The 13,634-nt window shown below is 48.0% G+C and overlaps 1 protein-coding gene across 2 annotated transcripts in view; it reads right to left on the bottom strand.

Moving 5' to 3' along the window:
- Window positions 1–405: 405 nt before the first annotated feature.
- Window positions 406–13,634, bottom strand: part of CNNM2 (cyclin and CBS domain divalent metal cation transport mediator 2) — a 144,259-nt gene continuing 131,030 nt past the window's right edge. The window contains exons 6-8 of one of the 2 annotated variants that reach the window (XM_004265902.3): window positions 11,483–11,548; window positions 7,494–7,678; window positions 406–6,894 (exon numbers count right to left, since the gene is read on the bottom strand). In XM_004265902.3, the coding sequence (XP_004265950.1) occupies window positions 6,685–6,894; window positions 7,494–7,678; window positions 11,483–11,548 (461 nt within the window). In that variant the 3' untranslated portion in view covers window positions 406–6,684. The remainder of the gene's footprint in view (window positions 6,895–7,493; window positions 7,679–11,482; window positions 11,549–13,634) is intronic. The other variant, XM_004265904.3, reaches the window with a different exon arrangement.

Genomic DNA, 13,634 nt, shown 5'->3' with positions numbered 1-13,634 from the left:
AGCCATTTTCATCTTTAAGAGCCAATTGAGAGGCTTGAGTGAGGCCTCTGGTCTTGCCTAGGAAAAAACAGCTTAGAGATTTGCCAGCTGAAGTGTGTGTTATTAGTGACTGAGTGGCAAATGTCTGGGGCAGTTTGAGTGGATAGCCCCAGTATCTTTATCTAAAATGAACTGATGGGGGACAGATTACAATCCTCGAAAAAGAGAACACACCCCTGGCATTGGCTGTACCAGGCTGGAAGTCGGAGGCTCAGTTCTAGCACCCGCTTCCCTTTTAACATAAGACTTGGTGGTGTACGCTCTGCTGTGTTGCCATGCCGACCACCAATCCCAGCTTTCCCACCAGGCAGGGGACCGAGGTCAGTGTTGCACAGGTGACAGGGGAAAGAGGGAACACACATTCGCTAGAAGGGTGAACAGAAATCATTTATCTAAACAGAATAGAAATGAACAAAAACCTTTTAAAACAATCACAAAATTTACAAATAAATTGATACAAAATAAATAGGAGAGATTGTAAATCTACAACATCATTTGAATTATAAAATGCATTCATTATGACAATCAGCTCACGAAACCTATACATGTCATTTGTGCTTATTTAGGTTTATATACACAGCTCTGGATACTGTGTTCAGAAAACTTCACTGCTACAAAGCATGAAATGTACACTATGATACAGTGAGTAAAGGCTAAGGAGGATGGAAATCGGACTCAAAGCAGGGTCTTATTTGAGGCGCCAAGGCAGTGTTGGCATTGGGCCTCAAAACCAAGAAAAGGCATATTAGAAGCCCAGGTGGGCAGGCAGCTTCCATGGTCCAGAGAGATGGATTCTGCAGTCCAAGGTGGGAGTTAGAGACCATCACTGTTGTGGGACCAGGCCACCAACCTGGCTTGGGAGTGTGGGAGTGAGGAAGGAGGCTGTGGCCTCACAGCCACGTTGTACCATTACCCAGAGAATAGACCCAGTCACCAGGAAACCACCTCTAAAGTATTTCACGCAGGTACTTGAGAGGCCCTGCCGTGAAGTAAAGACCTGCCTCCATCCTCATCTCAAACACCTGCCATCAGGAATAGAGGTGGGCCCAACTCAAACACCTGCCATCAGGAATAGAGGTGGGCCCCATAACAGGGGCCGGGACACTAGGACCAGCGTAAGAGCAGCAACCTGTTTAAGACAAAAGCAAAACCGCTCCTTCTCACCCACTTTAAAAGACAACAGAACCCTAGGCTCCATGGATGAGGGGCTCCAGAACAGATCTCATCTTAGTCATAGACGATGTACTAACAGTAGAGGCATATGTACATAATAAATAATAATATAAAATAAAGCATATACATTTGTGGACTTAAAAGGACTCCAGAAACAAAGTCAACGGACTGACACACTCCACCTTCACAGTAGACTTTAGACACGGGGAGTAATGAATCAGGAGCGAGGCTGGGGCTCTCTGGGGAACAAGAGTCCTGAGGCCTTACTTTTCTCCCTCTCCCTTCTGCTCTGGGAGCCTGAAACCAGCTGTTTATATCCAAGGGGCCTGGGTCTCCAACAAAAACGGCAGGCACTCAAGGCCCACCAGGTCCATTTGATAGTTCTCTCCAGGGTGAGTCTGAAGAGGAAGCTGGCCCCAAAAGAAATCACTTCTCGAGTGAATCCATGTTGGTCAGATGTGGGCAAATGCTGGAAGATACCCTGCCAAGTGAGGCAAAACAATACTCCCAGTCATTCTTCCAATTCGTTTATGTTTAACACCCAGTGGGTATGGAAACTTGAAAATGTACTCACTCAAGTCTTATAGTACGTGTTGGCTCTGTGTACATATAAACCTCGGCATACAAACACCTAGAACTTTACTCTCTTGCCATTTAGAACCTTTGTTTCCATGTTGCTCCAAGTACAGCCTGATACTTAAAACAATTCTTCTGAGATGACCTCAGTGGCTCTAACCCATACAGTGAGAAAGCTTACTTGAGCCGAGACAACCGCAAAGGTCTGAAGAGCAAAGAAGGTCCCCAGCCCAGGACAGTGGGAGGAAAGCTGCTCTGAGCTCTGCAGCTGCTGTGAACTGCCATCTTCCTCCTGTCCTTAGGGCTGACCAGGGGCTCTGGCATCTTCAGGCAGGGCAGAAGGAGAAGCAGCACGTAAGCACTCCCTGCAGGAAGGGTGCCCACGCGTGCCGGAGGAGGAAGGCCCACTGCCACAGCCTTGAGCAAGCTTGGTGCGGGTGCCCCACACATCCGCAAACCGAGGCAAATGAACAAACATCATCCTAGAACCCTCCGAACTCATCTCTCCTATCAGCCCACGCAAATACAAAAGAAACGTGGAAAGATAAAGATCTGCAAATGGCCCTGAGGTATAAAAATCCACTGAGTAGGTTGCTCACTGATCCATTTACATGGGAAAAGTTTCTGAATCCCCAGATCACTTCCATATTGAACTCTCTAAATCCCTCCTAATTCTGGGCTAACCTGCAACCCACCAAGATGCCCTTGCTGGACAGAAGCACCACTAGTCCAGAGGCTGGAATAGAACCGCACCTGACCCAGGACAAGAGCCTCAGAAGCCTCTGCCAGCCCAGCCTCGCGGTCTTCAACGCTCCGCAAGAAAAACGTCTCCGGGATCAAAGCTGAGAGGGGAACAGTTCCTGCTCTCCTGCTAGCAAGGAGCTTGTGTCATGTGACATGCACAAGCCAACCCTCCCTGGTGGCCTCCTGCTTAGAATCCCAGGGAACAAGGTGAGCACCTTCCTGTGCCCGCCCAGGTGAGTCCTCTGCCTGGGCCGGGGCCTGGGGAACACTGGAGGAATCCTGCTCTCCTGGCCCAGGCAAGGCAAAGATGGTCAGATCCCTGGCTGGTTTTTCAGAAGATGACAGGGTTGGGTTTTGTTTTTGTTTTTGACCAGCCAGGACACAGGTTCAATTGGCCAGGGCCTACTTAGGTCTGCTCCTCAACCTGAGGTAATTTGAGGACAGAAGTTCATGGTCCCTGCTAAGCCCAAATTCCCGTTGCTTCATTTCCTAAGGGAAATGCAATTCTACTTGTATCTAGCACTGTTTTCCTAGACTTGGAAAAGCTGGACCTTTAGTTGTGTGGTACTGGGGATAGCACAAGTAAATATATTCACAGTTAATGTTCCATATTAGTGTGAAGTTTTGCATTCAACATTTGCACAAAAGCTCCTTGAAATATTAGAAAATGGCAAGATGCCCTACTCCTCCCACTTGGGGAAGACAACACTGTCAGCATGGGCACTGAGCTCTCTTCCAGAAGTGAGGTGAGGAAGGAGGGGAAAAAAGAGTTACATGGGGTGCCCTTTCACATTCAAATTATGTAAGAACCAAGGCTTAAGCTAGTTGATTAACATCTCAGTTTCCATGCACAAATCTTAAGGTTCTGTTTTCCTAAGAGTTTAAACATATGATTTTAGACTTGCCTGATGCATGTGAAACAGAGAATTAAAGGGAGGGAATCTCTAAAGCAGTAGGAAGAAAGTCTCCCTCATTTATGAAGAGAAAGCAGATTGTCCCAGGAACACTTGGATACTAGGAATCCAGTTCCAGGAGGAAGCTTCGGGATGCCAGAGTGGCTGCTTAGGAGAGGGGGAGGCCCTGTCTGGTCCCCCAGAGTCAGGGCTTGCAGCAGGGGCCACTGAAAAGAAGAGCGAGGCCCTGGCCTGACAACGGGGCTCGCACAGAATTCAGGACCCCGGGCCCTGTGTCTGCTCCACAGCCCGCTCCCCACGCTTACGAAGCCAGCAGCCCTAGGAGAGGACGACCCACCAGTAGTGCCGAGGACGGGCCGCTGCACATCAAGATCTCAACTATTTGATGGTCTTTCTCTGCCTTGCTCTCATTTACTTTGTAGACATGAACCGCATAGACCTCCTCTAAATCATTCTCCTGCTGCCCCACAGAAGCCATGAGCCAGCATTCCTCCTTCAACAGCCTGAAGTTAGTTTCCAGAAGGAAAGCGGGGGGCCTGAAAGAGGAATCTGTCGCTCAGATACTGAGTGTTACCATCTGAAGGGTCTTGGGCCTTGCCCAAAGCAGATATAACTGTAGCCAAATGTTAGCCTTCATTCCTTCAGGGACCAGACAGGACTTATTTGGGACTCCCTGTTGTTATAAAACTGTGAAAAATCAAAGGTAAAGAGTAGTTTATAGAAAATAAATACGAACTTGGGAGGCTAAGATTTCGTCCTCCAGGAGCCCTACTGCAAAGCCTCCTGTGCCAGCTCCTTTAGAGAGAGGACTTTTCAGAAAGCCACACACTGAGCAGGTAAGACAGTAGGGAAACGTCAACCATTTCTCCCTGAAGTCAAGGAGCCAGCAGCTGGAATCCTCTCAAAAGGGCTTTAGGATTCACAGAGCAGTAGTGGGGCTCCAAAAAAGATCCAGCACAGTAACTGTGGTTCCAGAGGCTCCTTCCAGTAGCAAGGCGCCCGGAGACGGACTGCGTGTGGAGAGGCAGATCAAAGCAGATAGGCCAGGGGAAGCCGACGGGAGAAGATCCGGGAGGCCAGAGGAACCACGGCTTGGCAGCCCGGCTGCACCAGACCATAGGGATGGCACTGCTGTCCCGGCCCAGAGCGTGGCGTGCTGGCTGGGGCAGAAGCCTCCTCCCCTAGCAAGGCCCGGGTTTCACTCTGTTACAGGGAACTCTCTCTCATTTCTGCACCCGCTACAGATAATCCCAGTTCCCGTGTCATGTCATACTGACGCTGTGCTCAGCTAGACGCATCTTAAGGAAGTGAGACCTTTACACTTGGATGGGTTTATAAAAGCAAATACTCACAGTACAGGGTCCCACTAACGTCAAGCTCTGCGGTGGGAGCACCATCCCACGGTGCTCTGATTTGGGTGCCAGCAGCAGGCCACTCAGCCCCTTGAGGGGGCACCTGGTGACTTCTACCAGGTGAGACCAGTACTTCCCTCACTAAGGGGCACGGCACCTTCTGAGGAAGATGCTCCAGGACCAACATTCCAGGGGAAACACTGCGCCAGGTGCGCACATGACACTGGAGCCACGGAGCTGCTCACCGGGAGGCAAGCCCAGCGTGTTGCTGGTTCTTTCCCAACCGCAGCTCCCACCCGCCAGCCAGCGCGCAGCCTGGGGTGCACAGTCCTACCTGGAGGAAGGAGAAGAAACTGCCGCTTAGCCCCAGGGCTTCCCTTCGTGCAGTGAGACCCAGTGGAGAAGATGCTATCTTCTCACCTAGTGACTGGACGCAGCGAGGACTGACAGGTCTATACGAAAACTGTGGTCAGTAGGAAGTCATTTCAGTGTACGAATGTTGCCGACAAAATGCACATATCCCTTGGGTTAACACTTAAAACACAGATAAAAGAGTTAGGAATTCAGTCACTCAAGAAATACCTCCTGACATTAATTTCACTACACGTGATGAATTTGATAGTAAAATAAGACAGAGACACACATGAAATGGCCACAACACACATTTGGTTTCTGAATCCCTGTTTGGGGCCAAACTGACCCTGGCTGTATGGGCAGCCTCTCTGGCGTGGACCACGTCTGAGGTGGGAGACACAGAGGTCCTCAGGCGGGGACACAGCCACTGCTGGGCCCCGCGGGCCCAGGGACAGGGGAAGGGGGCAGGTGCCGGCAGTCCCCAGTGTTCCCTCCTTTAGACACATGGGCCTAGACGTGCCTTCTCGGCAGGGTGCACAGAGCACAGCTGGAAGGTCCGACTCCTTTTCTGACAATGACATACATCCCAGCGGGAAGGGCAGGAGCGTGGACTCCACACCACGAGTTTACTCGAGGGCCCTGTGGAAGATTTCCATTTGGCATCTGTGTAGCAGCATCGTGGGTTAACAAGAGCAAGGACGGGGCGGTGGGTGACGGCGCTCTGTAAGCTGGGGCGGAAGAGGCCTGGCTGAGCTGGAGGCCCCAGGCTGTGGGAATGTTGGGGTGAAGCCACCTCGCCTCTTGCAAAGATAAACCATAGGTTTAAAATCCATTAACATTCATTTTGGTGATAAAAATTCCTTAGAGTGGGAGCAAAATCACATTCCAAGCAAATGTTAAACCTTTCTGAGGGAAAGGGACACCGTTAAACATTAACTTAAAACAACACTGAGCTCAGAGAGGCTGCAGGTCCCTGTGCAGGCTCCACCCTTCAGGGCCAACAGCCTGGGCAGGTCTGTGTCATTCATCCTTGAAGTTCGACAGCGACACCCACTGGGGCACAGAGGAAGGGTGCCCCTCCCTGGGGCGGGGGCCAAGGAAGGCCACTGGAGGGACAAGTCCATCCTTCTAAGGTTACATCATGGGGTCACAGCAGAGTTCAGACAGAACAATTTAAAACTCTGCAAAAGACACTTTTTAAAAACATGATCTCTCGGAAAAAAATAAATCGCAACAATTTTCAACTTCATGCAAATCGAGGGAGGAGGAGAGTGGATAATGATAAAAGGTACAGCTGAAAAAATAAACATGATTCTATTTGGGCGGAAGAAATTCATCTCCATAATCTCGAATGCCACGCCCTGGCTGTCGATTTCACGTCTCCAGTTTCCATTCCTGCCCTCCCCGGCCTCCTCTGCTGCTTCCAGGAAGGGGACAAAGTCTTTGGTCTCAGGATGGTGCAGGATGCAGCATGGCACACAAGCGCACACTAATGGGATTCACGGTCAGACGCGGAGGCCAAGGCCGGTGCTCTAGATGGCGCCTTCGCTGTGCAGGCTGTGGTTGGCCTTGCTGTGCGTCACACAGTTCTGTTCATTGAGCAGGTTGGCCGTCTCGTCTGGCAACCCGTCGTGCAGCTCCGTAAGAGTCAATTCAATTTTAGTGTTTTCACTGTCTGAAGACTGAGGAGTTTTGTCCATCCGGGATGCCATCAAGGCATTTTGGTATTGCTGTCTTGAGATCTGAGGCCAGGAGATGGTACAGAAAACAAACCGAGATAATGTTTATTTTTAGGCTCTCTTGTCTCCATATGGTATTTATTACACCTTACATCCCCCGAAGGGCCCCTAGCAGTTGCTCTAGAAGAAAACCATCCTTGAGTATAAACTGAGCCACTTTTTAAAGTTCAAGTTGATTCTAGTGAACAATTCATTTTTTGCTGATATATAATAAGCCATTTCCAAGTTCTGTCTCGACATTTCACAGAGACTAGAAGATGGCTTCCATCAGCTAAAGCTGGCTCATCCCCCCCAAAGCTATCTTTATTTCAGCCTAAGAAAAGAGCTCCGTCTCTTGTGAAGACCGGCTGGAAACGTTTACTCATTTTCTTACCCCCTCCAGCTCTCGCTCCCTGAAAAAGCCACATGTGACTTGGCAGCTCACTGGACAGAGCCAAGGAGACCGATGTTCTTCCCCAGCCAGAGTCAGGGCACAGGAGCTGGAGGCAGGGCGCCCGCAAAATGACCGAGGCAGGCTTGGCGCAGAGGCCGCGGGGCCAAACGCTCTCGGTGGAAGCTGACCGCCGCCTGCCGGGGCCTGCCAAGCCGTTGTCTCCTCTTACCTTAACAAACTGGAGATCGGAGAGGGCTCGCACCGAGTAGTCCGGGATGTAGACTTGGAGGAATGAAGAGCTGAGCTGATTGTTGCTGCTCCCCAACGTCGGCGTTATCGCATCGATCCGGTCACTGCGACTGAGAGAGTCCGAGTGATTCAAGCCGCATGGGCGAGGAGGTGACTTGTTTTCACCTGGAAAAGGAGAAGAAACCCAACTGCCTTTTAAGTGAGGTAGATGCAACTCAAAGCTCTTTATTTTCCCAATAATAATGAATAGACAAGCTCAATCAACTTATGCCAGACGCCTCGGCCATGCAGCTCAGCTGCAGGGTCTCCTACAGCACGCTCATGGCTTCTCCTGCAACACGTTCCCGGCCCCCGTCCACGCCAACAGACCCAATCCTCCGAGTTTCCAAGAGCAAAGACCCCGTGGCTGCACACTGTGTCAGGAGCACAGGCCGGGGAGGTGAGGTCCGAGACACAGAAGCTACTTGATACGAAACATGGGCTGTAGGAAGGCAGCGCTGCATTATTTTGCCAGAAGCAAAAACAAAGGACTCTTGAACGTTCATAAATGAGTACATGTTTTTAAAGGGATCAAAACGCTTCTGTCTGCTTATACCATACCTGGCAGCCAAACCTGTTAACTTTGCCTCTGACCCCAGTAAAATCCCTGTCAGGCAGCCCGAGGACATCTCAGGATTGTTAAGAACCCTGGAAGACACCAAACCCTGAGACTGTTTGATTAGTCACCTTAGGTACTGGGGGAGTCTTCAATGAGATCAACAGTACTCTTTCATTAAAACAAAGTGAAAGGAAATCCAGGTGAGCCTAAGTGTTGCTGCTTTTAGAGGCATGTTCACCATAGCTTCTAATAAATTTCATTAAAAATAAAACCCACACCCCCTCACCAGGGCTTCTTCCATTTTTGCTTCTCTAGTCAAACCTATTGCACAAATATCAACTGGGTGCCCACGCTGAATTGCACAACGTCACGGGACTGAAGGGGACCAGTTCTCCCACCTGATGGTTGGCTCCTCTTTGCAATGTATCCCTGACTGGCTCTCAGCTGGTCCCACCCTTCAACTATCGGAAAGTCTGTCATCACACCCATCAAAATCTGCTTCCCCAACTTCACTCTCCTCCACTCTGTGGAGCTCTACTGAGTGCTTTCCATTCCTCTGCTACTTGGAATAGCCCTTAAAAGTCTGAAGATAGCTAAGTCTCTTCCTCTCCGGGCTAAATGATTCAACTGTTCACCTCACATGTTTTATCCCCCCCACTTACCCCATCCTGACCATTGTCTGCGAGTCCATTCAGCAAACGTCCCTCTTTTCTTTTTTTTTTTTAGGCCACGCCGTGCGGCATGCGGGATCTTAGTTCCCCAACCAGGAATCAAACCCGTGCCTCTTGCATTGGGAGTGCAGTGTCTTAACCACTGGACCTCCAAGGAAGTCCCAGCAAAGTCCCTCTTAAAATATGACATGCAGAACAAAACATGGCAAGTACTCAAGGAACCTCATATGGCGAGTCCCCTTTCTCCTAAAATTTTCATGTAACCACTTTCCCTACAATTTTCATGTCATGAACCAATTTTCCATTGTTAGTCAAAATTATACTCAATAGCAGTTCCTCATGTTGCTTCCACTTATCTACGAGAACAAGGCAAATTAATTTATCAGATGTTTTCTATTTAGATGACCCAACTTTGATCAGATGACCCAACTTTGCTAAGCCTCAGAGTCCCTATCTGTAAAAGGCGAACAGTAATAGCACCCACCTCGTAAGGTCTTATGGAGATTCAAAATGAGATAAGGTATATAAAGTGCCTAGCACGGCATCTGACACCCAGTAAGTGCCTGATAAAGGAGGCTTGTTAACATTATTATATTCTTTCCCATAAGTGTCATCCCAGACGTCTCCACCACGCGCCTACCCTCAGGATCAAGCTACTCTGTACTTGTGATACCTTCCCACAGGCAGATGGATGGAACAGTCTGTGAAACAAGGGATCCCACTGTATCCCTGGGCTTTAGCCCCAAATCTACAGATACTTCTGAAATGGTGTTCCCTTCGGTGGGTTACAATTTAAGGTTATAAAAACAAAACGTTTAAAGGGCAATTTTCTTACTGATCAGACCCTGTGCATGGCCAGATCGCCGTCTGAGGCCTTAGGCAGTGCTTCTCAATCTCCTGTTATTTTCTCCTGAGGAGGATTACAGGGCAATTTCTCTGGTCTCCCAAAGTATCTAGACTCCCAGTCAGCTTCCTCTCAACCCACTGCCCTCTGTTTTCTGAGAGATAAACCCTCTCTCCTTTGCCAGGAACCCGCTGCCTGGCATCACAGCCACAGTCTGGAGCAGCAGACCGTTTTCCAGGACCTCTTCTGCAACTCGACAGGAAGCAGCACAGTCACCTTTCATCGGCATGTGGGGAGACGTGCGGGTCTTCATACCAAGGAGGACAAAGACTTTAAGTGGCCACCTCCCAGTGCAGGTCATGTTTTGTTGCCAAATTTATGTGCCAAGGTTTTATGACAATAACTATGAAAAAGACTTTCAATTTTAATTCCTCTTATGCCTTCTCAGAATTGTTTTCTTTGTTTTTTGGTCTTGGCTTATTTCATTCATCCTACCTAGGGATGCTTTCATTTGCTAGTGAGCTAGAAAGACGCAATAAAGAAACATTCCCAGCCTCCTCCCTGAGAGCCACCAGGCACCGTGTGGAACTGGCTGGAAATGAATGGTGTAGCTCAACCCCCATTCATCAGGTATCATATTACTGTAATGCCAGCACCTCGAAGGCCTGGACCCGCAAAGTGGATTTTCTCATTACTAGATCAGATGGAATGGGCAGAACTAAGAAATCTCTAAGTTCTACGGAAAAAGTAAGACACAAATGACATTTCCCTGAGCTTCGGCCAAAAGTCGCTTTACTTCAGCATCTGTGACATTTTAAATTGGTAGCAGATGCCAGCAAATAAAATAGGGAGGAAACAATACAAACATACACATAAATACATATTTATGTATACATATATGTGTATACATGTATATTCTGTCAGCAGATTTGATTCAAACAGCCCCATGAGTAATATCTTATGCCCAAACACCCGCAATTTTTTTAAAGAGCAAAGACCTGAGGGAATATTAGCTTCTTTCTAAGACAAGTATTGCCTCCTTTGCCGAACATCGCATTTTAAGAGTTTTGCAGAAGCTGGATTATGAAATGCAAATCTCATCAGTCAGATTTTAAAATATAAGCTGTATGGAACAAAATAAATACAGAAAAGTTGTACTACCAAATAGGAAAGCCCAGCAATTTTAATTAAAGAGAGATTAAACCTCTGCCTTTCTTTTTTAGCAGCTGGACATATTAGCCAGGCATGAGCATACTCTCCTGCAGGGCAATAATCAGCAGCTCGTTAGGAATGTGCACAGTACTAATTTCAAAACAAAGACAGCGAGACAGGAGAAGCGGGGCCACCTGCCCGAGGAAGGGTGGAAATACATGCACCTCATTCACATGGATGCCACAAAAAGGACCAAAGAAACAGAGATTTGGGGGCCTCACCAAGAAAAGTTCATAGTCCTTCAGCCTTTTGGCTGAATGTGTTCTGCAGAAGAATCCTCAGGTTTGGGGCCTCTGCAAATTCCATGCACCGTGACTTTGCTGAGGTCACCAAAAGACCAAAGGGCAGCCTCGAAAATCCAAGGTCAGCAGCGTGGATGGGTCACGCAGGGAACCCATGTCAGACCCACTCTCCCCTTCCCAGTTTCAAGATTCCCTTCCCATCTCCCAAACCCTTTGCGCATCTGTTGTGGGCTTATGCTGTCCTGGATAGCTCACTATTAGTCACAGAACCATGGAGTTTTAGAGCTCAAAGAAGAACTGAAAATGGCCTTGACCAAATAAAGGGAGCAGACCCGGCCAGCTGGGCTTTGGTGGGGTCAACGGAGGCAATCAGAATTATGAAAAGGAAACATGCAGAATTACCTGGAGAACCTGCTGCTAACAACTCTGTTCTGCTGACAACAAAGGTACGAGACAGGGACAAAGGAACTGAAAAATGGAGAAAAACAGGGTGAGACCATATCAAAAGGCAAGAAAGGAGCTCTCTGTAATCAGGGGACAGGACTGGATACCTGTTCTACCCATAGGAGCGTTCAGTTCCGGAAATGCAGAAGCCTATATGATATTATATAAATCAACTGAACACACACTGCTTTCCAGGAAGAGGAACACAGGGAGGCTGAAATCGGGAGAAATCCTACTCACATGCTTCTTTACTAACCTAGAAATCTCTTAAGCCAGTAATACCCCATTGCAGTTTATAGCTCAAAACGTGCTCTCAAGGACTTCAATCACAGCTAGCCACGCAAAAGGGGAGCTTGGTTCATCAACTGCCCCGAGAGCATGACCCAAGCTGCCTGTGCCAGCACCTCGACACCTGTTCACAGCACAGCCTACAGCGTCCCTATCTGTGGCAAAAAATTATTCATTTACATTCTTAATTGGTCTGATTGTAACTTTGACCAGATGCTTTGAAATTTCACAGTATTCCATAGCAATTCAAAGTATTAGAGGAAGGTAAATAAAGAATATCATATACAGATTTCCTGGGAATGACAGACCAGAGTCAATCAACATGCCCTACCAGGCAGGGGTCATATTTTCTGGGCAGGTTTTTTGTTTTGTTTTGTTTTTAACTTGAGGTATAATTGACAAATAACTGGGCCAGTCTTGATAACTGCTTACTGTAGGGTCTTTCTAGGCAATCAACATTAATAAATAGAAACATTACCTTGGGATTACTGTACTTATCATTGCATCTCAATGAATATACAAAATCCCGAATCCTCAATGTAAAGTCAAGTAAAACGCTGGGCTTTGAAGTAAATAAGATGCCGTTAATGAAATTCTCTCCCTTCCGAGCATTTCCTACCACATTAGGTAGGAAACTGCAGCCCCACACACTTCCTATATGGAAGGCCTGCTCTTCAATTCCTTTCCTGAATGTGATTTACCCTATATAAATCCATGGTTTAATATGAACTGGGCTAATATCTAGGGTTCAAGAACTAGTGATGCGTAAAAATGTACAAGTCACTCCTCTAGCTGTCCTTTCAAAGCCGCCTTACATACCTGACTCTGCCAACCTGGGGCGAACTGGAGGGTGGTTGCCAAGCAATAGTCACAATCTCAACACCTACTTGTGTTATACAAACATCTCCTCTTGTGCTTTAAAGGTGACAAAGTACTCATGTGAGTATCATCACATTCTATTCTTCTAACAGCCACAGGAGGTAACCTTATACCCTTTTCATAACGAGGAAGCCAAGGGCCTTTCTCAGTCAGATAACCCATAAGTGGAACTCAGGCTGTCTCCGAGGTCTTCTTGGCCTCGTTAAGAATCTCCCCGTCCTCTCAGTAGCAGTGAAAACAGAAGATCACCTTGAAGTTGACAGCAGACACATACTAATTAAGTGGGGTTAGACAGGCTTTTGTTCACACTGGGTGCTAGACAATGGGGACACTGGCCCATGTGACTCAAAAACCTGCACCAGGATAGTGAGCAGATGCATCGGGGACAGGGGAGGTTTAGAAATGTCAGAGAATTCTTGACATTTCCCTGGCTTTCTAACTGTAACATCTCTGGGCACCTGAGACATTGTGTGGAGCAGTAGATGAGGACCAACGTCACAACACAGACTTGTCTGCAGGTGCCCCCTCCCCTTTTTGAGACTGGTTTTCAGAAGTGACAGCATTCTTTTAGGATCGGCTATTTTAAAGTTTGAGGTTTATAAAAGGTTATTTCCTAGCACAGCATGTCATTTGGTATTTTGGCCACAAGGTGGTACTGCAGCCCCTGTTTACCTGCCTGCCCTGTTCCAGCGGGGATAAGGTAGCAAAGCAAGTGGTGCAAAGAGGAACCATTCAAGTCCCATCCCAGAGGTGAGCCAAGTATCCGCGTCCATGTTCCTACTAGAACAGACACCGCTTTCTGGCATCTTGTGCTCAGAGCACTAGGTCGATACCCCGTGGCACACCCACCCTTAGTTGGCTGACTTAACTGGCCAGCTCTCTAGTTGAGAAGAGCCAGCTATAGGCAGTGAATATACATTAAAACCTCAACTACCCTCAGAAA

The sequence above is a fragment of the Orcinus orca genome, chromosome 14, assembly GCF_937001465.1.
Source record: "Orcinus orca chromosome 14, mOrcOrc1.1, whole genome shotgun sequence".
Classification (NCBI taxonomy): domain Eukaryota; kingdom Metazoa; phylum Chordata; class Mammalia; order Artiodactyla; family Delphinidae; genus Orcinus; species Orcinus orca.
The sequence above is the reverse complement of the archived record's forward strand: the minus strand, read 5'-3'. Positions and strand labels throughout refer to the sequence as shown.